This window comes from Amblyraja radiata, chromosome 11 (assembly GCF_010909765.2).
Source record: "Amblyraja radiata isolate CabotCenter1 chromosome 11, sAmbRad1.1.pri, whole genome shotgun sequence".
NCBI lineage: Eukaryota > Metazoa > Chordata > Chondrichthyes > Rajiformes > Rajidae > Amblyraja > Amblyraja radiata.
Window position 1 is genome coordinate 56,682,626 of NC_045966.1, and position 27,183 is coordinate 56,709,808.

The window sequence follows — 27,183 nt, forward strand, 5'->3', positions numbered from 1 at the left end:
TTGCTTCCTGTGCATTAATATCCTTCAAAGATAGACACAAAACGCTGGAGTAACGGAGCGAGACAGGCAGCATCTCTGTTCCTTCTCTCCAGAGATGCTGCCTGGCCCAGGGAGTTCCTCCAGCATTGTGTGTCCATCTTCGGTGTAAACCAGCATCTGTAGTTCCTTCCTACACATTAATATCCTTCTTTACATATGACCACCAATATTGTACGAAAGCCATCCTATATAACTGGAGCATCACCATAATATTTCTGCACTGAATTCCAAGCGACAAACGATAACATCCTGAAGACAAGCAACTGCAGATATTGGAATCTTGAGCAAAATAAAAAGTGGTGGATGAACTCAGCAGGTCAGGCAGCTTTTATGGAGGAAAGAAAACGAGCAGATGAGGCTTTGTGGAGGGACTCTTCGTCGGTCTGATTGCAGTAGGGGGAAGAGGTAGGGGCAGGATAAAGCATGCCAGAACTAAATAATAATATTGTGTCTGCCAGAACATGGGCTCAAGGGATTGAGTGCAGCTCGAGCCACCAAACTGACCGTATGACAAGAGCAGCGGCCTTTGGGCCAACACCCACAAGTGGCTGTTGGAGGGCTATTTAATTCTTTATTGTATTTTATAATCGAGATCATTACTGAAATAATGTCCCAGAATAGATTGGGGAACAGGCCCAATGATTGACCCAGTTTTACCATTCCAATGTGCGGACCAGTGAGACACATTATTTCTATGAATCACTTGACCTAGGTCAAGATAACAATGGGGACACTTGGCTGCCTACACGGTTCCCAGAGAAGCAAAAGGGAAATTATAGAAAAACTGCCATAGTTCCTTCCTCACATTACCAGGCCCTGAAGCTCGAGGAAAATATTTGCATATATATGTAGATATTTGATGAAATGGGTCTTCCCCTTTAGTATCAAAACTGAATATTTTACTGGTCTGAAATTTTTTTATTTTTTTATTTTTTTAAATAGGCTGTTGTGGTCAATCTGCTCTCCAGCTTTAATGACTTTGATTTGAGAACATTTTGCTTCCTCTATTAGCTTGAGTGCTTTTCCTCTCTCTCACAGTAAAGGTTGTGGTGGGGACCCAAACACTAATGGTCAAGATGGATGGATGGATGACCTCTGTCTGGTCAGGGAGAGTGACGAGGTCATAGAGGGGAGTTATAGGGAGGTGGTCACTACAAAACCACGGGAGAGAGACATGTGGGTCACGCTAAGGAAGGGCAAGGGGCAGAGGCAGGAACGAGGGAGTACTCCAATTTCGGTACACCTTGCAAATAAGTACTCCTGTATGAGTACGGATGAGGATGACAGCCTACCCGGGGGTAGCAACAGCGGACGGGCCTCCAGCACAGAGACCGGCCCTGTTGCTCCGAAAGGTAGGGAAAAAAAGAAGAGGGCAATAGTAATTGGGGACTCTATTGTTAGGGGGTCGGATAGGCATTTCTGTGGACGCAGTCGGGAGACCAGGATGGTGGTCTGCCTCCCTGGTGCCAAGGTCTCGGACGTGTCTCAACGCATCCAAGATATCCTGAAATCAGAGGGAGAGGAGCCTGAGGTCGTGGTACATATTGGTACAAATGACATAGGTAAAAAAAGTGAAGAGGTCCTGAAGGGAGGATTTAGGGAGTTGGGAGGAGAGTTAAGGAAAAGGACCAAAAAGGTAACAATCTCAGGATTACTGCCTGTACCACGCGACAGTGAGAGTAGGAATGGAGCGAGGTGGAGGATAAATGCGTGGCTGAAAGACTGGTGCAGAGGGCAGGGATTCAAGTTTATGGATCATTGGGACTTCTTTTGGGGAAGGTGGGACCTGTACAGAAAGGATGGGTTGCACTTGAACCCGAGGGGGACCAATATCCTGGCGGGGAAATTTGCAAACGTCACTGGGGAGACTTTAAACTAGAATGGTTGGGGCGAGGGACTCAAATAGAGATAGCTAGTAGACAGAATGGGAGGCAGGAAGCAGAAAAGGGAAGCACTCGGACACAAGAGGAGAAAGGAAATAAACAGAGAAGAAGAGACGGGGGGTTTCTTAAATGTGCATATTTTAATGCTAGGAGCATTGTAAGAAAGGTGGATGAGCTTAGAGTCTGGATAGACACCTGGAAGTATGGTGTTGTGGCGATCAGTGAAACATGGTTGCAGGAGGGCTGTGATTGGAAACTAAATATTCCAGGATTTCGTTGCTTCAGGTGTGATAGAATTGGAGGGGAAAGTGGTGGAGGTGTTGCATTGCTAGTCAAGGAAGATATTACAGCAGTGCTTTGGCAGGATAGATTGGAGGGCTCATCTAGGGAGGCTATTTGGGTGGAACTGAGAAGTGGGAAAGGTGTAGCAACACTTATAGGGGTGTATTATAGACCGCCAAATGGGGAACGAGAATTGGAAGAGCAAATATGTAAGGAGATAGCAGATATTAGTAGTAAGCACAAGGTAGTGATTGTGGGAGATTTCAACTTTCCACACATAGACTGGGAAACACATTCTGTAAATGGGCTGGATGGTTTGGAGTTTGTAAAATGTGTGCAGGATAATTTTTTGCAGCAATACATAGAGGTACCTACTAGAGGAGGGGCAGTGCTGGACCTCCTGTTAGGAAATGAGACGGGACAGGTGGCGGAGGTATGCGTTGGGGAGCACTTCGGGTCCAGTGATCACAATACCATTAGTTTCAATATAATTATGGAGAAGGTCAGAACTGGACCTAGGGTTGAGATTTTTGATTGGAGAAAGGCTAACTTTGATGAGATGCGAGATGATTTAAAAGGAGTGGACTGGGACATTTTGTTTTATGGGAAAGATGTAGAAGAGAAATGGTGGACATTTAAAGGGGAAATTTTAAGAGTACAGAATCTTTATGTTCCTGTTCGGTTGAAAGGAAACAGTAAAAATTGGAAAGAGCCCTGTTTTTCAAGGGAAATTGGACATCTTGTTCGGAAAAAGAGGGAGATCTACAATAATTATAGGCAGCATGAAGTAAATGAGGTGCTTGTGGAGTATAAGGAATGTAAAAAGAATCTTAAGAAAGAAATTAGAAAAGCTAAAAGAAGATATGAGGTTGCTTTGGCAAGTAAGGTGAAAGTAAATCCAAAGGGTTTCTACAGCTATATTAATAGCAAAAGGATAACGAGGGATAAAATTGGTCCATTGGAGAAACAGAGTGGGCAGCTATCTGCAGAGCCATAAGAGATGGGGGAGATATTGAACAATTTCTTTTCTTCGGTATTCACCAAGGAGAAGGATATTGAATTATGTGAGGTAAGGGAAACGAGTAGAGTAGTTATGGATACTATGAGTTTCAAAGTAAAAGAAGTACTGACACTTTTGAAAAATATAAAAGTGGATAAGTCTCCAGGTCCTGACAGGATATTCCCTAGGACATTGAGGGAAGTTAGTGTAGAAATAGCCGGGGCTATGACAGAAATATTTCAAATGTCATTAGAAACGGGAATAGTCCCCGAGGATTGGCGTACTGCGCATGTTGTTCCATTGTTTAAAAAGGGTTCTAAGAGTAAACCTAGCAATGATAGACCTGTTAGTTTGACTTCAGTGGTGGGACAAATTAATGGAAAAGATACTTAGAGATAATATATATAAGCATCTGGATAAACAGGGTCTGATTAGGAACAGTCAACATGGATTTGTGCCTGGAAGGTCATGTTTGACTAATCTTCTTGAATTTTTTGAAGACGGTTACTAGGGAAATTGACGAGGGTAAAGCAGTGGATGTTGTCTATATGGACTTTAGTAAGGCCTTTGACAAGGTTCCTCATGGAAGGTTGGTTAAGAAGGTTAAACTGTTGGGTATAAATGCAGGAATAGCAAGATGGATTCAGCAGTGGCTGAATGGGAGAAGCCAGAGGGTAATGGTGGATGGCTGTTTGTCGGGTTGGAGGCAGGTGACCTGTGGGGTGCCTCAGGGATCTGTGTTGGGTCCTTTGTTGTTTGTCATGTACATCAATGATCTGGATGAAGGGGTGGTAAATTGGATTAGTAAGTATGCAGATGATACCAAGATAGGGGGTGTTGTGGATAATGAAGAGGATTTCCAAAGTCTACAGAGTGATTTAGGCCATTTGGAAAAATGGGCTGAAAGATGGCAGATGGAGTTTAATGCTGATAAATGTGAGGTGTGACACCTTGGCAGGCCAAATCAAAATAGGACGTACATGATAAATGGTAGGGAATTGAAGAATACAGTTGAACAGAGGGATCTGGGAATAACCGTGCATAGTTCCTTGAAGGTGGAGTCTCATATAGATAGGGTGGTAAAGAAAGCTTTTGGTATGCTAGCCTTTATAAATCAGAGCATTGAATATAGAAGCTGGGATGTAATGTTAAAATTGTACAAGGCATTGGTGAGACCAAATCTGGAGTATGATGTACAATTTTGATCGCCCAATTATAGGAAGGATGTCAACAAAATAGAGAGAGTACAGAGGAGATTTACTAGAATGTTGCCTGGGTTTCAACAACTAAGTTACAGAGATAGGTTGAATAAGTAGGTCTTTATTCTCTGGAGCGCAGAAGGTTAAGGGGGGACTTGATAGAGGTCTTTAAAATGATGAGAGGGATAGACAGAGTTGATGTGATCAAGCTTTTCCCTTTGAGAATAGGGAAGATTCAAACCAGAGGACATGACTTCAGAATTAAGGGACAGAAGTTTAGGGGTAACATGAGGGGGAACTTCTTTACTCAGAGAGTGGTAGCGGTGTGGAATGAGCTTCCAGTGGAAGTGGTGGCGGCAGGTTCGTTGGTATCATTTAAAAATAAATTGGATAGGCATATGGATGAGAAGGGAATGGAGGGTTATGGTACGAGTGCAGGCAGGTGGGACTAAGGGAAAAAAGTTGTTCGGCACGGACTTGTAGGGCCGAGATGGCCTGTTTCCGTGCTGTAATTGTTATATGGTTATGTCCTTGTCCATCATCTTTGTCTAACTGAAAGAGATACTCAAAATGGAAAAGTTCGATGATGGTCATCAAAAACAAAATTCATGAATATCAAGGTCTGATGGAAATAAGAAAAATGTGGAATTGAGCTAAGATGCATCGTGGCAGCTCTCAACACAAAACATCAACTATCCCTTTGCTCCACAGATGCCGCCTGATGCCTTGAGATGCTCCGGCAGTTTGCTTTTTGGACCAGATTACAGCATCTGCAGTCTTGTCTGACTTTCTTTTTGAGTAAAATGCTAACATATTGAAAAAATAAAGAAGAAGAATTTTGAGGCTCTCTCTCATACTTGCCACGGCTTAACACAGAGAAATGGGACAAAGGGCAAAGCCACAATAAGTCAACTACCTTCTCATTTGTTAACCATTGACAATAGACAATAGGTGCAGGAGTAGGCCATTCGGCCCTTCGAGCCAGCACCACCATTCAATGTGATCATGGCTGATCATCCACAATCAGTACCCCGTTACTGCCTTCTCCCCATATCCCCCGACTCCACTATCCTTAAGAGCCCTATCTAACTCTCTCTTGAAAGTATCCAGAGACCCGGCCTCCACCGCCCTCTGAGGCAGAGAATTCCACAGACTCACAACTCTCTGTGTGAAAAAGTGTTTCCTCATCTCCGTTCTAAATGGCTTACCCATTATTCTTAAACTGTGGCTTGGCTCCTGGTCTGGACTCCCCCAACATCGGGAACATGTTTCCCATTTCTAGCGTGTCCAAACCCTTAATAATCTTATATGTTTCAATAAGATATCCTCTCATCCTTCTAAATTACAGAGTATACATGCCAAGCCGTTCCATTCTCTCAACATATGACAGACCCGCCGTTCCGGGAATTAACCTTGTGAACTTACACTGCACTCCCTCAATAGCAAATACTACTGATTTCAATAAATACAGTTACGTCAAACTGTACAATATTATTTTCTGATCATTCCTCATGAGAAATTTACAGAGGTTAGAATGAACGAGCGTGTTGAAGGGTGGAGAAGCTTGCTGTTGACAAAACAGGTAAGTGACCAATTATTGCAATTTCTGTACTTCAATTCATAGCCAGCCTATTTCTTTATAATTGGTAAGTATGCTTACCAAATAATGTGTAATCGACATCTAAAACTAGTAGCTTTTTCTCTTCCCGAGGTTGGTTCAGCATTTCTATTTTGTATTCCTTTACTCTGCGTGCAATTTTGGCCAAGTTTTCTTCCCTGGTGTAAAATAATTAAGATTAATTACTGCAAAATCGTCAAATTCATCAGAGGACTGCAAGTTTACCATGCACAATAAAATGTGCCACAAATAAGTGGAAGATTGTGCCCTTTAACATTCCACTCCAAAAATTTGGTTTACATATTTAGATTAGGTGTCAACAACATAATCGGGTTTTTTCTTTAGAAATAAGTTTTCTAACGAATACAGAACAATACAAGACAATAAAGTTAATTCCCCCACCCCCATAGTTCACATTGACCATACAATCCCATCCTCAATCACTACCCTAAAATGATCTGCTGTGCATTGTCAGAATAGCATTTGGAGCAAAAGTTTACCGGGTGGCACCAGCAGTGGTTGCCTCGCCAACAGTCTGTCTGTCCCTTCCTTCTTTTGTTGTTTGTTTGTATGTGTAAAATGTATATTTTTAGTGTTCTTTAGCTTGTTTTATGTGGGGGGTGGGGAGTTGGGGAAACTTTTTCTAATCTCTTATCTCGACGGAGATGCGATTTCTTGCCATATCCACTGCGGCCTAACATTGTGGAGTTGGCGGCCTTTGCTGGAAACCGATATCGCGAGCTCCACCACGGGTGCCTGTGGGTTTACCATAAGGAGCTTGCGATCCTTTCGCCAGAGGTCGACCTCTGAGGGAGCCTGCGGACTTTAACATCACGGAGCTCGCGGTCTGTGGTCGGAGACACACTTCGGGAACTACAAACCGCAGGAGCTTCGACCACCCACGACGCGGAAGCATCGATCGCCCCGATGCGGGAGCTTCGACCGCCCCGACCGCGGGAGAATAAAAGAGGAAGGAGATTGGACCTTATTACCTTCCATCAGTGGCGAAACTGCTGTGGTGGATGTTTATGTTAACTTTTATGTAGTTGTGTGTGGCTTGTTGCTTTTTTTTGGTATGGCTGGATGGCAATTCGAATTTCACTGTACGTTAATTGGTACACGTGACAATAAACTGACCTTGAAACCTTGAAATGTCCTAAGCGCCATCTATCTCACTTGCCACCAAGAGGTGTTCACATTTCAACAACTGAATATCAGATCAAGAGATAAAGAAATAGCATTTAAAATACACTTGGGCAGGAAGATGGATGGGAATAGTTTGAAGGGACATGGTCCAAATGGAACGAGCTTAGAGGCGGCATCTTGGTTGGCATAGAGGAGTCAGGCTGCAGGGCCCGTTTCCTTGCGGTATGACTAATTATAATCTGTTTCAATAAATAGTATGAAGCCCTATATTAGTGTGAAACACCACTCAGCATAATCCTCGGACCAGTGCAGTACAGATGGCAGTTAGGGCAGTTCTATGCACCCCCTGCAAGATGTAGGAAGTCAGGGAGACGTCCAGTGTCCCCGAGGACTACACCAAAGTGGGCTGTGGCCACTGTAGCTCCTTACAGATCACATTAGGGAACTGAAGCAGCTAGACAACCTCCGGATCAGCATGGAGACGGAGGTCATGGAAAAGGAGTGAGAGTGAGGTGGTCACCCCAAGGATATGAGCACAATACAGAGATATCATCACCAGGAAACAGAGTAGGCAGAGGATGCAGCAATCCTATGGCCATACGCCTCGACGAAAGCTATGCCCCTTTGGAAACTGTTGGGGCAATGACAGGTCGAGGGAGAGTAACAGTGGTCAGGTGTGTGGCATCAGGCCTGAATCTGAGGCCCTTCATGAAAGGTGAAGACAAGCAGAGCCATAGTGATAGGAGACCCACAAGTGAGGGGGACCTTTGTATCAGCAAAAGAGACTCCATGAGGGTGTGTTGCCTCACTGGAGAAAGGTAATTTGGAAGGGCAAGCGACTGAAGTGTCAGTAGGAGAGTCTTTTGATGACCACAGTTCTATTAGCTTTAAAATATTTATGGAAAAGACAGGGGCAGGCACACCAGTTAAATTTCTGAATTGAGGCAGGGACAACTTTGATAGTATTGGACAGAAACTTGCTAAAATTGATTGGAGTAGGTTTGCACATAAAGGGACGTCTGAAAAATGGGAGGCATTGAAATAGTGATGGTGAGAGTTCAAGGCCTGCATGCTTATGTCAAAGTGAAGGCCAAGGCCCCTGGATGTAAGGAACCCTGAATGACAGGAGAATTTAATATTCAGGAAAAAGGAGGCATGGATACTTGTGGAGACAGCTGGGATCAAGTGCATCCCTTCTGGAAGAGTTACGCAGACTGAGGAGCATGCTTAAGAAGTAAATCATGAGAGCAAAAAAAAAAAGATGGCTCTAGCAGATAATCTAAAGGAAATTCCAAGCGATTTTATGTAAATTAAAGCAGAGGATAACTAGAGAGAGAGAATGGGGCCCCTCAGATGCGCAAGGCTGGGGAACTTGGAACAGTTTATGGAGATGTCTTGAGGTCAGTCCGTGTTATGGTCAAGGAGGTACTGAACGATCTAGAGCGTATGAAAATAGATAAATCTCCCAGGCCTGATCAGATATATCGGAGGACGTTGTAGGGAAGAAATGGCAGGAGCCATGGATGAGATGTACCAACCATTATTAGTCACGGGTGAGATGCCGGATGACTGGAAGGTTCCAATGTTGTGCCACTATTTAAGGAGGGCTGCAAGGAATTGCCGGGGAACTATAGACCAGTGAGCCTAAAATCAGTGGTAGGTAAAATAGTGATGAGGAGCCTGTGAGATAGATAGCATTTGGATAGAGAAAGGCTGATCATGTATACTCAGCATGGTTTTGTACATATCTTACGAATTTGATTGTGCTTTTTGAAGCGGTTTCTTTAAAGAGTTACGAGATACAGCGTGGAAACTAGCCCTTTGGCCCACCAAGTCTGTGCCAACCAATGACACCCGTACACTAATACACACACTAGGGACAATTTACAAAGCTAATTAACCCACAAAACTGCAGGTCTTTGGAAAGCGGGAGGAAATCGGGGCACCCAGAGGAGCTGAAGCAGATACGATAGCTGCATTAAAGAGATAGATACTTGGGTAGGTACATGGACAGGAGAAGATTAGAGGCATATATGCCATACTCGGACAAAGGGTCTAGCTTAGATGCTGCATCTTAGTCAACATGGACGAGTTGGGCCGAAGGGCCCATTTCTGTGTTGTGTGACTCCGTGACTTACAAGCTAAAATAAAAAAAATCACTGTGATCCATTTAATCACACTGCCGAGGGAAAGAGTTCTGTGCACACGTTCATTTAAAGTGGAATCAGTACCTGTTCTCCACCTCTATAACATCCTCTTCAATATCAAAGTCATTGATGATGTCTTCATTGTCAGGGGGTGGCGCCAAGACTTCCTCCTGAGCAAGGTCGGAAATGAACACATTAAACAGGCAACCCCAAGCAGAAAAACAGGAACCTATCATTTCAAATTTCCTCTCCTCCAATGGAGCTAGATTGAACTATGTAAAGGTCATGTTCACCTGCACCAGTGACAGGAGACCCTAAAATCCTCCCTCCTTCCTTCCCCCCCCCCCCCCCCCCCCCCTCCCCTTCCCACCAACAACAAAAGCTGTATAACATTGTTCTGGAGATCCATGTAAAATTTTCAGTACTGTATCCAGAGTAACAAGCAGTAAACCCCAGTGAATAATTGTTTTCAGCATGCTTCAATTTATCCTGCAAACTACTAACCAGGTTACATAACAACTGCGAAAGAAGAAAAAAAATAGCATCAATATTTTAAGTAGATGAAAAGGCTCTAGTTTGCTAGAAATCTTGCTCATCTTGCTGAATACTTCTAACAATTTTTTTTGCGCTTTTACTCCAAATACTTCACATTTTCCACATTTTCTATCGCTGACCATCTTATCAGAGGCTCATATTAGAGCACTAAGATTTGGGCAAAGTGCCCAATGACTTCAGAGAACGAAATGAAAGAATGAGAAAAATGTATGCTCAATTAACCGAGCATCCATTCGTCAAAAGAAATTCCTATGTAATTCCCTGTTACAACACACTGTGAAAATTACAAACAGAAATTAATCAGAACCCGATATTCAGATCAACAGTTCTCTATGTGGAAAGTCCTGAATGACGAGGTGCTATTGGGTGAGGCAGCAAGCAGTAATACGACTCATCCATTAAGAACAAGGAAATGAGATGATAAAATAAAATCCAGTATCTGTACCATCCCGTGTCTGTGCTTAGATCATACAGTGCTCTCCATAATGTTTGGGACAAAGACCTATTATTTGTTTATTTGCCTCTGTAGTTCAAGTTCAAGTTTCAATTTCAAGTTTAGATTATTCGTCACATACGCATACAAGATGTGCAGTGAAATGAAAAGTGACAATGCTTGCGGATTGTGCAAAAAAAAAAAACAACTACAAAACAGAATGGAACAGAATCAGTAATTACATATTTGTGGGAGAAAAAAAGAAACAGCAATTTTAAAAAGACACCACACAACAGTAAATTGGTACAATAAGTGAGATAGTCCCTGGTACTCCACAATTTGAGATTTGTAATAGAAAAAAAACACACATTGTCAGATTTTAATAAAGGCCATTTTTATACATTTTAGTTTCAAAATGTAGAAATTACAGCAGTGTTTATACATAGACCCCCCCATTTTAGGTCACCACAATGTTTGGGACACAGCAATGCCATGTAAATGAAAATAGTCATGTTTAGTATTTTGTTGCATATCCTTTGCATGCAATGACTGCTGAAGTCTGCGATTCATGGACATCACCAGTTGCTGGGTGTCTTCTCTGGTGATGCTCTGCCAGGCCTGTATTGCAGCTACCTTTACCTTATGCTTGTTTTAGGGGCTAGTCCCCTTCAGTTTTCTCTTCAGCATATAAAAGGCATGCTCAATTGGGTTCAGATCGGGTGATTGACTTGGCCAGTCAAGAATTGACCATTTTTAAAGCTTTGAAAAACTCCTTTGTTGTTTTAGCAGTATGTTTGGGATCATTGTTCTGGTGTAGAATGAACCACTGGCCAATGTTCTGAGGCATTTGTTTGAACTTAAGCAGATAGGATGTGTCCATACACTTCAGAATTCATTATGCTACTACCATCAGCAGTTGTATCATCAATGACAATAAGTGAGTCAGTACCTTCAGCAGCCATACATGCCCAGGCCATAACACCCCCACCACCATGTTTCACAGATGACAGGGCTCTCGCTTAACTTTTTTCCCCTGTTGCCAGCCGGGCAACCTACGCAGCTTTTTAGGTTGCCAAATGACAGGTTAGGTGGTCATTTAAGACGGCTTGCATAACATGTGCGATAATGTGCTCGGACGTAGTTACCAGTCAGAATTATGGTCAATGAAGCATTCACATATTATTTCTGCTTCAAATAAAGTCACAAACTAAACATATTCACCAATCAAGACATGATATATACCACAATGACATGCAGCAACATTACAATATCATCTCTTTTTACATGTTGCAATGAATGCAATTTCTATTATTTCTTTCCGCTTCAAAACAAAATTCTGGTTGGATCAACCTCGGTGAGACTAAGTGCAGGCTTGGCGATCGCTTCACACAACACCTACACTCAGTTCGCAAAAACCAACCTGATCTCCCGGTGGCTCAGCACTTCAGCTCCCCCTCCCATTCCGAATCCGACCTTTCTGTCCTGGGCCTCCTCCATGGCCAGAGTGAGGCCCACCGCAAATTGGAGGAACAGCACCTCATATTTCGCTTGGTTAGTTTACACCACAGCGGTATGAACATTGGCTTCTCCGATTTCAGGTAGTCCTTGCTTTCTCCCTCCTTCCCCTCCCGTTCCCAGCTCTCCCACAGCCTACTGTCTCCGCCTCTTCCTTTCTTTTTGCTGGCGCCTCCCCCCTCCCTTCCCTCCCGACATCAGTCTGAAGAAGGGTCTCGACCAGGAAACCAAGAAGCAAGAGTTACTCCAGGGAGTTACTCCAGCTCCAGCGAGTGATTCTGCGTTGGTTTTCAGCAGTCGTGGCGAGGCGGCCAGATCTCCCACAATGCAAAGAGAGGGAGAAAGCGGCCGATGCCAACCAGTTGCAGTGGCAGTGCGCGAGTGCAGGGCGGCACATGCGCACAAGCACGGCCGATGATGTGCTGCCAACGATCCTCTCTATAGGATCTTTGGTGCTGGCTGTGGTTGTGCGCATGTGGAGGGGGAGGATGTGCAGGCCGTGGCAGTGCGCATGTGCAAGGCGGACTGCCGTGCTGGCGGATGAGGAGCGGACAGAGAGCGACAGAAAGATAGAGAGGGGGCCCGCTCAGAATTAAACGATAGGTGTCCCGGGTGCTTGCCAAGCCGGGCAAAATGGCATGGCTTTTAGGTTGCCCGGCGGGACTGTAGGTTGTTATTGGCAACCGGGCAACCGCTAATTTCGAGCCCTGGATGAGGTAGTATGCTTTGGATCTTGGGCAGTTCCTTCTCTCCTCCATACTTTGCTCTTGCCATCACTCTGATACAAGTTAATCTTTGTCTCATCTGTCCTCAAGACCTTTTTCCAGAACTGTGGTTGCTCTTTTAAGTACTTCTTGGCAATCTGTAACCTATCCTTCTTGGCAAACTGTAACAATGGCCATCCTATTTTTGCAGCTAAGCAGTGGTTTGCATCTTGCAGTGTAGCCTCTGTATTTCTGTTCATGAAGTCTTCAGCGGACAGTGGTCCTTTGCAAATCCACACCTGACTCCTGAAAACTGTTTCTGATCTGTCGGACAGGTGTTTGCGGATTTTCCTTTATTATAGGGATAATTCTTCTGTCATCAGCTGTGGAGGTCTTCCTTCATCTGCCAGTTCCTTTGTGATTAGTAATCTTACCAGTGCTCGCTTTCTTCTTAATGATGTTCCAAACTGTTGATTTTGGTAAGCCTGTTTGGCTGATGCCTCAAACAGTTTTATTCTTGTTTCTCAGTCTCATAATTGGCTTATTTGACTTTCATAGGCACAACTTTGGTCCTCATGTTGATGAACAGCAATAAAAGTTTCCAAAGGTGATGGAAAGACTGGAGGAAAGACTAGGTGCTGAGAGCTCTCTTATACCTGCATTAAAGAGGCAATCAAACACACCTGAGCAATTACAAACGCCTGGGAAGCCATGTGTCCCAAACATTATGGTGCCCTGAAATGGGGGGCACTATGTATAAACACAGCTGTAATTTTTACATGGTGAAACCAAAATGTATGAAAAGCACAGAAGCAGGCTGTCCAGCCCAACACCTCCAGGCCCACCATGTCTAGACCTTTCCTCTTCATGTACCTGTCCAAATGTCTTTTAAATGTCACCATATTTCCAGCCTCAACTACTTCATCTAGCAAAACAAAATAAAGTGCAGGGGTAACTCAGCGGGTCAGGTACCATCTTTGGAGAACGTGGATAGCAAACGTTTTGGATCATGACCCTTCTTCAGACTGATATGGTAGCGAAGAGAAAGAGAGGTGGGGGTGGGACAATGCCTGGCAAGTGATACGTGTATATCAGTGAGGGGGATTTGATTTTCAGATAGTTGGTGAAAGGCCAGAGATGGAAAGACATAATAGCCCTGTACCACGGTGCGAGTTCATTCCAAGGGTTCTCCCGAGTTTGCCCTGATTTGAACTCGGAGATTTACGGTAATGGCCACTCGTCGGTACTCAGGACTCTCATGGACATTTTTCAACCAATGATCCAAAAATATGAATACCTATCCCTGTACCAACTCCTCAGCCGCACATTCCCCTGCCCCATCTTCCCATCCCTACCTTAACTGGCATATGAAACTAGGAACAATCCAGAGATCACCACAATCAAGGTCCTACTTTTAAACCTTTTGACCAACTTCCTACATTCACTCTGCAGGACTTCATCACTTTTCCTATGTTTATGCCAATGTGCACAATGACTTCCCTCTGCTCACCCTCCCCCTTGAGAATGTTCTGCAGCCACTCCAAGCCACCCTGGACCCTGACACCAGCAAGGCAGCACACTATTGTGGAGTCCCATTTGCTGCCACAGAACCTCCTGACTGTCCCTAACTAACGAGTCTCCTATCACTATAGCCCTGACCAACTTCATCCGACCCCGCTGTGCCTCATAACCTTGCATGTTGCCACAGAACTGACTCCTACTCTCCTCTAATTGGTCATTCCTCCAACAATATCTATGTAATCCTTCAAGCATTATGTTAATCCTGCAGAGTATGATATCCGTCAAGCAATTATGATTCCTATGTATGGCATTGATGAGGGATTCCTTCCTGCTGAACAAAGAAAAAAAAGTACTGACCAAAGTACAGAGCTCCAATTTGGCAGAGTTTGCAGCAACAATTTAACTAACTGTACCATGAACTCTCTTTTCTCGAAACATTGTGTTAGCATGGCATGCACCTTCACCAATATATTATTGTTTCCAAAAATGCTGCAAAATTTGCTGATTGCTTGTAGCATTTTCTGACGCTGTTTTACATGGCAAGGCAAGAATCATGGCCTTTTGTCAAGCTATGGCGCAGGTCAAGTCAAGAAAAGGCAGGCTAACATTTTAGACTAAAGAGAGAATATATTTCACTAAATCTCATTCAATCAAACTATTAACTTAGAAGATAGACACAAAATGCTGGAGTAACTCAGTGGGACAGGCAGCATCTCTGGAGAGAAGGAATGGGTGACGTTTCGGGTTGAGACCCTTTTCAGTCTCGACCCAAAATGTCACCCATTCCTTTCCTCCAGAGATGCTGCCTGTCCCACTGAGTTATTCCAGCATTTTGTGTCTATCTTCAGTGTAAACCAGCATCTGCAGTTCCTTCCTAAACTATTTCCTTTTCTTTTCCTATACCAGAATCTGCCAGACCTAATCTAAACAATTGAAACTAAGTGTATTTTTAGTGATCAATCACACGTTGAATATTTGATTCCTACCAGGCACTCCTCCCTGCTGCCCATCATCATAATCTTAGTATTTGGTTTCAATTTAAGCACGCCCAGCTTTACGTCATCTTCTGCAGCTTTACCTGTAAGCAAGAAAAACTATTAATTTAGATTTAATACAAATGAAAAAAAAAATGGACAAAATGAAGCATCTCAACATTGTCTGCACTACATTTGTCAGTAGTTACATGAACTTTCCTCCTAAAATCCAAATGTTGCTGTAACGTCTTAACGGTGCAATACTATAGTCTGCACTTGGGTCATGTTCTCCTTGCACTACATGTTGTACTTGTGTATGGCTTGAGTGTACTCCAGTATACTGCGTCATGATTGGATTGAATGAAAACAAATTCTTTTCCACTGTATCTCGGTACACCTGACAATAATAAACCAATAACAATATTTCATCCTGCATGATCATTTTCTTCTGTTTTGCCCTTTATATAACTTCCCAATTAAGTTTAATTATACCCACTGCCTCAACATTATGAACTCCACTCCTTCACCCGTTTCCCGATCTCAAATGATCATGGGCTGGGAGAGCGTACACAGAATCATTCATTCGCACCTCAGTCTGAACTCTTTTGGGATCCTAGGAGACCATTCAGCTTGGAGTTCTCCTTGCAGAATGCCAGTCAGTCCAATTCCCCCTTCTTCCCCATGCAGAATATTCTCTCTCAAGTGCCTATCCAAATCCCTTTTGAATGCGTAGGAAGGAACTGCAGATGCCAGTTTACACCAAAGATAGACACAAAATGCTGTTGTGTGTTGCGTGTGATCCTTGTGCTTCTGTTTCTTGTTTCAGTGCAGTAGTGATGGCGGGTACAATGGTGCAACGTTCTACCTGCAGCATGTGGGAAGTCAGGGAAACTGCTGGTGTCCCTGATGACTAGGAAACTGAAGCTGTTGCTGGAGGACCTCAGGAACATCAGACACAATGAGAGCTCCTTGGATAAGACTTAAATCCAGGTGGTCATGCCCAAGGTCCAGGAAGAGTGTAGGTGGGTGACCAGTAGGAAGAGTAGTGGGCAGAGTGCAGGTGACCCCCTATGGCCACTCCCCTTCGAAACCATTACACAGTTTGGATACTGTTTGGGGGGGAGAAATGACCCACCAGGGTTGTGCAGCAGTATCAGGCAGGGCGGTGGCATTGAGATTAGTTTGGAGCCACAGCAGGGAAGAACCATAGTGATAGGAGACTCATTAGTTAGGGGGGGTGGCAGACAGGAGATTCTGCGGCAGCAATTGAGACGCTAGGATGGTGTGATGCCTCCCTGGTGCCACAATCCAGGATGTCAGGGAGCAGCTACATGGCTGTTTCAAGGGGGAAGGTGAGCAGCCAGAAGTCATTGACAATAGACAATAGGTGCAGGAGTAGGCCATTTGGCCCTTCGAGCCAGCAACGCCATTCAATTTTATCATGGCTGATCATCCCCAATCAGTACCCTGTTCCTGCCTTCTCCTCATATCCCCCAACTCCGCTATTTTTCAGAGCCCTCTCTAGCTCTCTCTTGAAAGCATCCAGAGAACCTGCCTCCACCGCCCTCTGAGGCAGAGAATTCCACAGACTCACCACTCTGTGAGAAAAAGTGTTTCCTTGTCTCCATTCTAAATGGCTTACTCCTTATTCTTAAACTGTGGCCCCTGGTTCTGGACTCCCCCAAGATCGGGAACATGTTTCCTGCCTCTAGCATGTCCAAGCCCTTAACAATCTTATATGTTTCAATGAGATCCCTCTCATCCTTCTAAACTCCAGAGTGTACAAGCCCAGCTGCTCCATTCTCTCAGCATATGACAGTCCTGCCATCCCGGGAATTAACGTTGTAATTGTGCATGTTGGCACAAATTACATATGGAGAAAAAGGGATGAGGTCCTGCAAAGTGATTATAGGAAGTTAGGCAAAAGGTTAAAAAGCAGGACCTCCAGGGTAGGGGTGTCTGGATTACTCCCTGTGCTGGTGAAGATTGGAATAGGAAGATAGGGCAGATGAATGAGTGGTCAAGGAGTCGGTGCAGGGATTCAGATTTTTGGACAATTGGGATCTTTTCTGGAGATGAAGTGACCTGTACAAGAGGGATGGGGTTGTACTGGAGTGGAACGATTATTCTGGCATGCAGGTGCTGCACAGGTGGGTTTAAACTAGATTGGCAAGGGGTTGGGGTCCAATGCAGGACTGAGAGGTGAGGTGAGAGGCTGGAAGTTAGTATGGTTAGTGATGAAGGAAAGTACAATGGACAGAATGGCCATGACAGAGAGCAAGGAAGGACTGTTGGATCGAATTTTAATGCGAGAGGCCTGATATGCAAGGCAGATAACTTGAGGTGTGAAGAAAGAACTGCAGATCCTGTTAAAATCGAAGGTAGACACAAAATGCTGGAGAAATTCAGCGTGTGAGGCAGCATCTATGGAGAGGAGGAATTGGTGACGTTTTGGGTCGAGACCCTTCTTCAGACTGGGCATGAGCAAGGCAGATTAACTTAGGGCATGGATAGGTGCACGTACCCTGTTGCAGCCAATACGGAAACCGGACAAAGAGAGGAAAAAGGATGGGCAGCTCAATGCTCCAGGGTACAGGCGCTACAGACAAAACAGAGGTAGGTTAAAAGAGGATGCAGCGTTGCTTTATTGATCAAGTAAAATGTCACAGTGGCAGTCTGAGATTACATTACTGATGGTTCGTCCAGTGAGCCTGTATGGGTGGAGCAAATAAATAAAAAGGGGATGATCACTTTGTTGGGAGTGCACTCCATGCCTCTATATAGACAGCAGAAAATGGAAGAGCCAATATGCCAAGAAATTGCAGGCAGCTGCTAGTCTAATAAGGTGGTCATGGTAGAATCTTAACAAATGCCTTGCTGAAATCCATATGGACAACTTTCCCCAATAGAGACAGGGACAGTCATAGTGCTAAGGACTTGGACAGGGGGGAATTTGCCAAATGTGTTCAGGAAAGTTTCTTCAAACAATATGTAGAGGGGCCCGACATGAGAGAGGGCAAAGCTGGACCTGCTCTTAGGAAATTGGACAGGAGTATCTCTCCTCTGTGTTTACTGTGGATAAAGATGTAAAGACTGGAGAACTTGCATCAGTTAATGGAAGTGGCTTGAGGAATATTACTGTCAAGGAGGTGCTGAATGTGAAGGTGAAAACTATATGAAGGTGGATAAACCTCCCAAGCCTGATCAGGTATATCGAAGGATACAAATCATCATCAGATAGGGCAATGAGCCAGAAGACTGGATAATGTTGACTCTACTTAAGAATAGGTTTATTCAGGGAAAAGCTAGCAAACTATAGAGCAGTGAGCCTGATGTCTGTAGTCGGCAAGTTAGCAGAGTATTCTGAGGGATAAGATAAATATGCATTTTGATAGACAGGGGCTGATTAGGGATGGTCAGCACGGTTTTGTATGCGGGAGATCATGTCTGAGTTTTTTGAAGAGTAACTAAAAAGGTTGAGGAGGGCAAAGCCATAGATGGCGTCTATCTAGATTTCAGCAAGGCATTTGATAAGGCTATTCTGGAAGGTTTGATCGCATGGGATGATGGAAAGTTGACAAGGGCAGCTTATACATGGGAACATAAAAAATTGCAAATTCCTAAGTTTAGTTCAGACTTAGCATGGAAACAGCCCCTGCGGCCCACCAGGTCCACACCAATCATTGATCACCTGTTCACACTAGTTCTATGTGATCCCATTTTCTCATCCACTCCCTACAAACTGGGGGCAATTTATATAGGCCAATTAATCTAGAAATGCACACATCTTTGCAATGTGCTAGGAACCTGGTGGAAACCCACAGGGTCAGAGAGAGAATGGGCACATTCCATACAGATAGAACCCAAGGTCAGGATCAAACCCGCGTCTCTGGCCCCGCGAGCCACACATTCCTGACTAAATAAAGCATTATGAGCCCTTCGTCGTCAATGGGTCTAAACACTGGAACTATCTAAATCCACTCGGAAAGCACCTCAGCCAAAAGAACTGCAGCAGTTCACAAAGGTGGCTCATCATCATATTTGTCTAGGTCATTTCCTGACGGGTGATAAATACCAGCTTTCCAATGAGGCCCATATCTTATACATGAATTTAGCAAGTTATTTGAAACGCAAATGGTATTTTGTTTATCAAAGAGATATTGAATATAAAAGTACAGAAGTAGTGCTCAATTAGGATTTTGATGAGACCACGTCTGAAGTTCTCTGTGTGGTAGTTTAGTTTTGAGATGCAGAAACAGGTCCTTTGGCCCACCAAAACCGCGCCGACCAGCAATCCCCGCACACTAACGCTATCTATCCTACACACACATGGGACAATTTTCAATTATAGCAGAGAGTGGTTCTGCAGCCCTTTTTCAAAAATCGTGTAAATATATTGGAAGCAATTAATGAAAGGATTACTGGACTGAAACCCAAAATTAACAGGTTGTCTTAAGGAAAGGCTGGACAGGCTAGTTTAGTATTTAACTCTAGTCAGAGTTTGTAAAAGAGATAGCGAACTTGACTGACACATCTGAAATACCAGGGGCTCTTCACTGGTTATATGTGGAGTGACGTTTCCCCTTACAATTCCCACATGAGGAGTCACAGTTCAAAAATACGGATCACCCATTCCACGAAGGGACGAGCAAACTTTCGCCAAGGGTCATAAGTCTTAGCAACATTCTTCTTCAAAGGATAATGGAAACAATTTTGTATGTTTTTTAAAGGCAGAAGTAGAAGATGGAATGTTACCTGAACTAGCTAAAAATGTAATGTAGATGTTACAAGCAGATCAGCAATGAACCTACTGAAGGGCAGCAAAAGTCAAAGGTGTTTGCTTCTAAATTCCCCATGACTGAACTTGCCTTTCCCAGCCCCAAAAATATTATCAAGCTAGTGCTGTCAAAGGCTTTTTCCCAAGTAATCATAATTATTTCCAGTAATCGCACTATTTTAAAATAACTTATAGATACGAGTTGAAGAAATAGAAGTTTAATGAACACAGTTAACTGTGCCCTTTAAAGTTCATTGTAAACATGAATACAATTTAAAATAAAGGAAAACTCCGAACTATGTCTCTTTCAGTTTGAGATACATCACAATTTAATCACAACTCACCATGGAATGATTCGTATTGGTTTATCATTGTCTATACCGAGATACAGTGAAAACTTTGTTTTGCATGTACTCTGGCAAATCACATAATTCACAAATGCAATCAAATAATTTACTAAAAGTTAGATTTACTCAGCATTAGCATTCATTCTTGGTATTTACACAAGCTTGGGGAAAAGCAAAGAGTGAATGCTCACTCTGCTCTGGAAAGAGTGCAGAGAAGATTTACGTGAATGTTGTCATGACTTGAGATCCGGAGAGGTTGGCCAGGCTCAAACTTTATTCCTTGGAGCGCCGGAGGATGAGGAGTGTATAGAGGTGAATATGATCATGAGGGGGATAGACAGGGTAGATGCATAGTCTTTGACCCAGAGTAGCAAAATCAAGAATCAGAGGACATAGGTTAAAGTTGAGTAGGGAAGATTTAATAGAAACCTGAAGGGCAACATTTTAAACACAGAGGGTGGAGGGTATATGGAACAAGCTGCCAGAGGAGGTAGTTGAGGGAGGTACAATTGCAACATTTAAAAGACATTTTGACAGGTACATGGATAGGAATTTTTTAGTGGGATATGGGCAAACTATGGGCAGGCAGGACTTGTGATGATGGGCCATCTTGGTCGGCAGTGGCAAGTTGGGCCGAAGGGCTATTTCCATGCCGACTCTAAAATTGGGTGGGCGGCGCAACTCACGTCGCAGCGGCCTCTGCAGTCCGTCTGTCGTTTTTTTATTTTATTTTATGTCTCGTTTGAATGTAGTTTAAAGTGCTTTTTTTAAAACTGGGTATGTGTGTGGGGGCGGGGGGTGGGGAAACTTTTAAAATCTTTCCCCTGCACGGAGAACCCAACCTTTTCTCTGTCGGGTCTCCGTTGTCGTTGGGGCCTAGCACCGTGGAGCGGCCTCCAACCGGAACGACCTGGGGCTCCAGTCGCGGAGCTGCAGACTTACTTACCATCGTGGAGCTGGCCGAGTTCGGAGCGGGAGGAGCTGTGGTGGCGCGCCGCTGTGACCCGACCCCGGAGATTCGGAGGCTCCAACCGCAGGTCTGGTGGACGGTGACATCGGGAGCCCGCGGGTCCCTGCTGGGAGACCGCTTTTCGGGGCTTCCGCAACTGCGACTTCTCCCGCCCGAGTTGCGGGGTTGAAAATTACCTGGAGCGGGGCCTTACATCGCCCCAGCACGGCTTTAAATGGCCACGGGGGCTCCAACACCAAGACCCGGAGCGCGGCCTTGCATCACCCCGCGCGGCTTTAATGGCTGCGGGACACTTACCATCGCCAGCCGGGGGGCTTTGACTCTGACATCGGGAGGAGGATGGGGAGTGCAGGGGAGAGATAAGACTTTGCCTTCCATCACAGTGAGGAGGAGATTCACTGGGATGGATGTTTGTGTAAATTGTGTTGTGTCTTGGTTCTTTTTCTTGTGTGTATGACTGCAGAAACCAAATTTCGTTTGAACCTCGTTCAAATGACAACAAATAAATTGTATCATTGTATCAAAATCACACATCGGAACTTGCAATTTTGTGTGAATGGACATTACCTTTGATTTTCAAACCAAGTAACTTCTGTCGTTCCGGCAGCACACCAGTTAGAGTCTTAATCATCTCCTTCAAGTCCAGAACTGTATCTTCTTCCGTCAGCTTTGTCACAGGATATTCCTGCCCACTCCACTTTATTATAATTGATACCGACATCCTCCCAGGTAATCCTCGTTTTGCTCTAAATAGAAAATCAAGTAATTTTTGAGTATCAAAATTAATAAATGCATTCTAAATGCTACAATACAAATATATTTTATAAAAACTCATTCAAAGAAAACAAACATTTCAAACACCTGGAAGAATGTGAAATCAGAGCCCGATTAAAAAAAAACTAAATACAATAGAATGTTTCATGGACTGTGGATAAGAATATGCCTTATACTTAAACTGAAATATAACTGAAGGATGTTTCAAAGTGATGACATTAAGGATCTCTGGGTTTCAAAATGTGCATTTAACACTTTTGATTGGATAGCTAAGAGATTGGAAATACATGTTCAAATCCAATCTTGGTATCAAAATTTCAAAGGCATTGGTAGAATTTACATGAAGTTGTTGAATTTAGATTACAAACCTAACTGGGGGTTGAAACTTTCCACCAATATCCTGGATGGTGTGGATAATCCATACTGGTGTGGATAATCCCAATTTAGCTAGCTTTTCCATTGGAATCAAATCAACACAACATTCCATTGACAATATCCTAATACAGTGACTTCAGTCTTTGAAGATAAATCAAAAGTAAGCAATGTCTTTCTTGAAGTTAACTCACAGCAGGAAGAAAATTGATGTTGATGAGCAATGCAACAAAGTGTATGTTATTTGAACAGAAGTTAGAAAACACTATTCAAATGCAACTAAATTTGCGAAAGACAATTTAGCAACTATTCTGCTTGCCATTTCTCATATTTCAAAATTTCACAAAAAACATAGACATCACACTGAACTTCCAGCGACAACCCTGCATATAAATGGTTAGATGAGAAGACAAGTGTTGATTTCCATTACATTTTTTTTTACTGATAAAGCTCTGTTAAATCAACTGTATAAAGAATCGGAGCGTCAATTATACCCACATTTATGTGTTCTATAGCTTGGGTTAATAAATGCACAGCTACTTTTGGAACATCTCTTAGGCAAATAGAAGCTTGATCCCAACTGGAGTAACATGAAATTGAACCCAAGATAACACTCTATTATTATTATCATGAACTCATCTCAATTTGGATTAGTGAGTCTTACTCAAACCTTACTCATCCACAACCAGTATCTCATGCTGACCTCATACAGAGACTTCCATTTTTGGATTTCTGGGCAATTTAAGGTAAACGTGTTGTAATACATTTAATCGGAATAATCCCTGTTGATTGATATTTAGTTTATTTCCATCAGGGTTACAATAGGTGCTGCATTTAGACCCAGGTCCTGATGACATTGAGTTGAGGAAAGGAAAAATGAATGATGTTCAGTGATCCTACTGCGAATGGAAGGCGAGATTCGACTGAGCTTTTCTCCGAAGAAGTCTCTAGGTAGATGTGTCAACACATTCAATACCAGCTCACATCTGAAGAAGTCACACAGTGGCAGAGAGAAACAGCACAGTAGAATCTTATAAGGGGGAAGAAATAAAAACATTTGGGCACAATCAGGAGGCAGCTCAAATGTCAGCGAAGCATCACTCCCTGTCAAGCTCAATGCGTTTTACGCACGCTTTGATAGGGAGAACACTGATGTGCCTTCCCGAGCCCCCATTCGCCGTGATGGTATTTCGGTCACAGTCCAGAGGCCGACGTCAGAAGATCCTTCAGAGGGATGAACCGTCGGAAAGTGCCTGGACCTGATGGTGTACCCGGTCGTGTTTTAAAAACCTGTGCGGACCAACTGGCTGGAGTCTTTGCGAACATTTTCAACCTCTCACTTCTGAGGTCTGAGGTTCCCACCTGCTTTAAAAGGGCATCAATAATACCGGTGCCCAAGAAGATCAAGGTGACGTGCCTCAATGACTATCGACCAGTGGCACTAACGTCTGTGGTGATGAAGTGCTTTGAGAGGTTGATCATGGCGCATATCAACTCATACCTCGACAAAAACCTGGACCCACTGCAGTTCATTTACCGCCACAACAGATCAACGGTGGATGCGATCTCGCTGGCTCTCCACTCCGCTCTGGACCACTTGGACAACAAAAACTCGTATGTCAGGCTGTTATTCATTGACTACAGCTCGGCATTTAATACCATCATCCCCTCCTAGCTGGTTACCAAGCTCTCAGATCTGGGTCTCTGCGCATCCCTCTGCAATTGGATCCTCGACTTCCTCATTCACAGACCAGTCTGTCTGTATTGGTGGAAATGTGTCATCCACGATAACAATCAGCACGGGAGCACCTCAAGGCTGCGAGCTCAGCCTCCTGCTGTACTCACTCTATACTCATGACCGTGTAGCCGGACATAATGCGAACTCCATCATCAAGTTCGCCGACGACACCACTGTTGTAGGACGTATCACTAATGGGGACGAGTCAGAGTATAGAAGTGAGATCGACCGATTGACCAAATGGTGTCAGCACAATAACCTGGCTCTCAACACCAGCAAAACCAAGGAACTGATCGTTTACTTTGGAAGGGGTAGGATAGGGACCCACAATCCTGTTTATATCAATGGATCGATGGTGGAAAGGGTCAAGAACTTCAAATTCCTGGGCGTGCATATTTCTGAAGATCTCTCCTGGTCCCAGCACACTGATGCAATTATAAAGAAAGCACATCAGCACCTCTACTTCCTGAAAAGATTACGGAGAGTCGGGATGCCAAAGAGGACTCTCCCGAACTTCTACAGGTGCACAGTAGAGCGCATGCTGACCGGTTGCATCGTGGCTTGGTTCGGCAACGAGTGTCCAGGAACCGAAAAGGCTGCAAAAAGTTGTAAACACTGCCCAGGCCTCCCTACCATCGAGGGGATCTATCGCAGTCGCTGCCTCAAAAAGGCTGCCAACATCATCAACATCAACACACCATCCTGGCCACACACTCATCTCTCCACTGCCATCAGGTAGAAGGTACAGGAGCCAGAAATCTGCAACATCCAGGTTCAGCTTCTTCCCCACAGCCATCAGACTATTAAACACAACTTCAAACAAACTCTGAACTATAACAGCCTATTGCACTTTATCTGTTTGTTTATGTGTATATATACATTTAATTGTCCTATTTGGGACACATGACAATAAACTCTCTTGACTTGACTTGTCTTGACAATGAGTTTTCTCACAGATTTTAACTCTTGCAAAACCGCTCATCTGTCTGGTCAGAAACTCATTACTGGCGCTCTGTATTGAATGAATGAATACGTTTATTGTCATTGCACAATACTGTGCAACGAAATTCCATTACATCTCTTACAATAAAGACTGGGAGTTATATCTCATTGTATGGGTGCAAGCTCTTTGCTTCTGGCAGCCAAGTTATCCCATTGTTTTCCTCTCTCACTCTGGTCCCTGCTTCATTCCTGGGTTTCGGCAGTGCTGGGGGATCATTCAGCAAAGCGGTGCAGCGGTAGAGCAGCTGCCTCACAGTGCCAGAGACCCGGGCTCGATCCTGACTGAAAGCGCTGTCTGGACAGAGTTTGTATGTTCTCCCTGTGACAGCGTGGGTTCTCTCAGGTGCTCCGGTTTCATGTCACATACCAAAGACATGGATTAATTGGCTTCAGTGAATTGTCTCGTGTGTGTAGGTTGGAAGTATGCGGGTGATCACAACATGCCATCCTTACTATTGTTAAAGCAACTGTTAATCAGTTGCTGAGGGGAAGCACACGGATACTCAGAGTTAGGGTTGTTATTCTTCTCAACTTTCTCTTTTTGAATGTTGCTCGGCCTCCTGAGAGTTTCTGCTTTTACTGATTCTACTTTTTAAATAAAAGAGAAACGGAGTGAATAATGAGGCACTTGGGAGACAGGAGAATGCTGTTCTTTTGAACATTGATTGCATCCTGCAGGAGAGGTATAAGTAACTGTGTGTCAGATCTTGATCTTGAAAGAGAAGTATCCCATTGTTGCCTTACTTCTTTCCTCTAAACCCTGTCAATTTTCTCCAGTGTTCTGCTTCTAATCTGTATAAGGGGTGGGGCGAGGAGCAGGTAAACAAAACTACAGGTATTTATTTCCACCTATTAAACATCTCACTTGGTACACCAGAAATCCTGTACCTTGCAAATCTTGATGCGGAAACATTTTTGCACAAATTAATAGCAGGAGCAGGACATATGGCCCCTCAAATCTGCTTTCCAATACAATAGGATTGTGGCCGATCGGACTTTAAACTCAATTTCACACCACTGACTACAACCTCCTCCCATCCCCCAGTCACATTCCGCCTCCTTGTTTATCAACAATCAACCTGACTCAGTATTAAAATATCATTTCCAACACTCTTTGTGGAAGAATTCCAAACTCCCAATGAGAACAAAAAAAGCAATTGCCTCATTTGTCATGGGAGAAGTTGGGGGGGGGGGGGGGGGAGGAGGAGGGGTGAGAGAGTAAAGGGGATGGGGGGGGGGGGGTAGCGTGGAGGGGATGTGGGGCGATTTAGGGGGAGTGAAGGTGATGGGGAGGCGGAGAGTGATGGGGAGGGAGTGGGGGGGGTGATAAGAGGCGGGAGGTTAGGGGGTGAGGGGAGGAAGCCTGGCCACAGGTCCAGCCCCAGCCTGCAGGGAGGGAAGGAAGGGGGTGGTGAAGGGGATGGGAGAGTAGAGGGGGTTGCGGGGCGGGATGGGTTTAGGGAGAGTGAAGGAGATGGGGAAGTGGAGAGAGTGAGTGGGTTTGGGGGAGAGTGTGAAGGGGGAGAGGAGGGGATGGGAAGCGTGGTTTAGAGGGGGAAGAGGGGAGAATGAGGGGAGAACGAGGGGGGGGGGGGTTTAGGAGGAGAGCGATGGGGAAGGTGGAGAGAGTGAGGGGGGAGAGTTGGGGGAGAGTTGGGGGGGTCCACCCACTATCCGCCGCCGCCTCCTTCATCTTTATTCTTTGATTACATTTTAATTCCAGGGTTTTTACCGTCTGCGCGCCGGCCGGAAGTCCCGTCTGTCCACCGCCGCTGCCGCTCCGTCGGTCCGTGGCCGGAAGTGTCCGCCGGCGCCTCCACCCTAAGGTTCCGCCCGCAGGATGATCTTCCTCAGCACTCTCCCAGCCTGCAAATCTTTCTCGTTTACTCTGATCACCTGCCTGTGGTTGTTTTTTAAAGTAGAGCAATGATAAAGGTATTTAAGGTGTAACTCTTACTATCCCTCCAACCACTGCCTCCACCTTCAACCCTGATTCCCCCCCCACTCAGCTCCACCTTCCTTTCCTTTCCTTGTGATGATGATAATAATAGAATAGAATAGAATATGTTTATTGTCATTGCACAAAACTGAGCAACGAAATTCCATTTGCTTCTCCCCCGTTAAAAGAAATACAACATAACAACCAATACACATATGTACAGTTAATAGTAAAATAATAGATACATT

General features: G+C 44.3%; 1 protein-coding gene across 2 annotated transcripts in view; it reads right to left on the bottom strand.

Moving 5' to 3' along the window:
- Positions 1–26,811, bottom strand: part of ublcp1 (ubiquitin like domain containing CTD phosphatase 1) — a 38,847-nt gene extending 12,036 nt beyond the window's left edge. The window contains exons 1-5 of one of the 2 annotated variants that reach the window (XM_033029966.1): positions 26,707–26,783; positions 21,678–21,856; positions 15,029–15,120; positions 9,399–9,484; positions 6,064–6,179 (exon numbers count right to left, since the gene is read on the bottom strand). In XM_033029966.1, coding sequence (XP_032885857.1) covers positions 6,064–6,179; positions 9,399–9,484; positions 15,029–15,120; positions 21,678–21,831 — 448 coding nt within the window. In that variant the 5' untranslated portion in view covers positions 21,832–21,856; positions 26,707–26,783. Of the gene's footprint in view, positions 1–6,063; positions 6,180–9,398; positions 9,485–15,028; positions 15,121–21,677; positions 21,857–26,706 lie in introns of both variants that reach the window. The other variant, XM_033029965.1, reaches the window with a different exon arrangement.
- Positions 26,812–27,183: the final 372 nt, after the last annotated feature.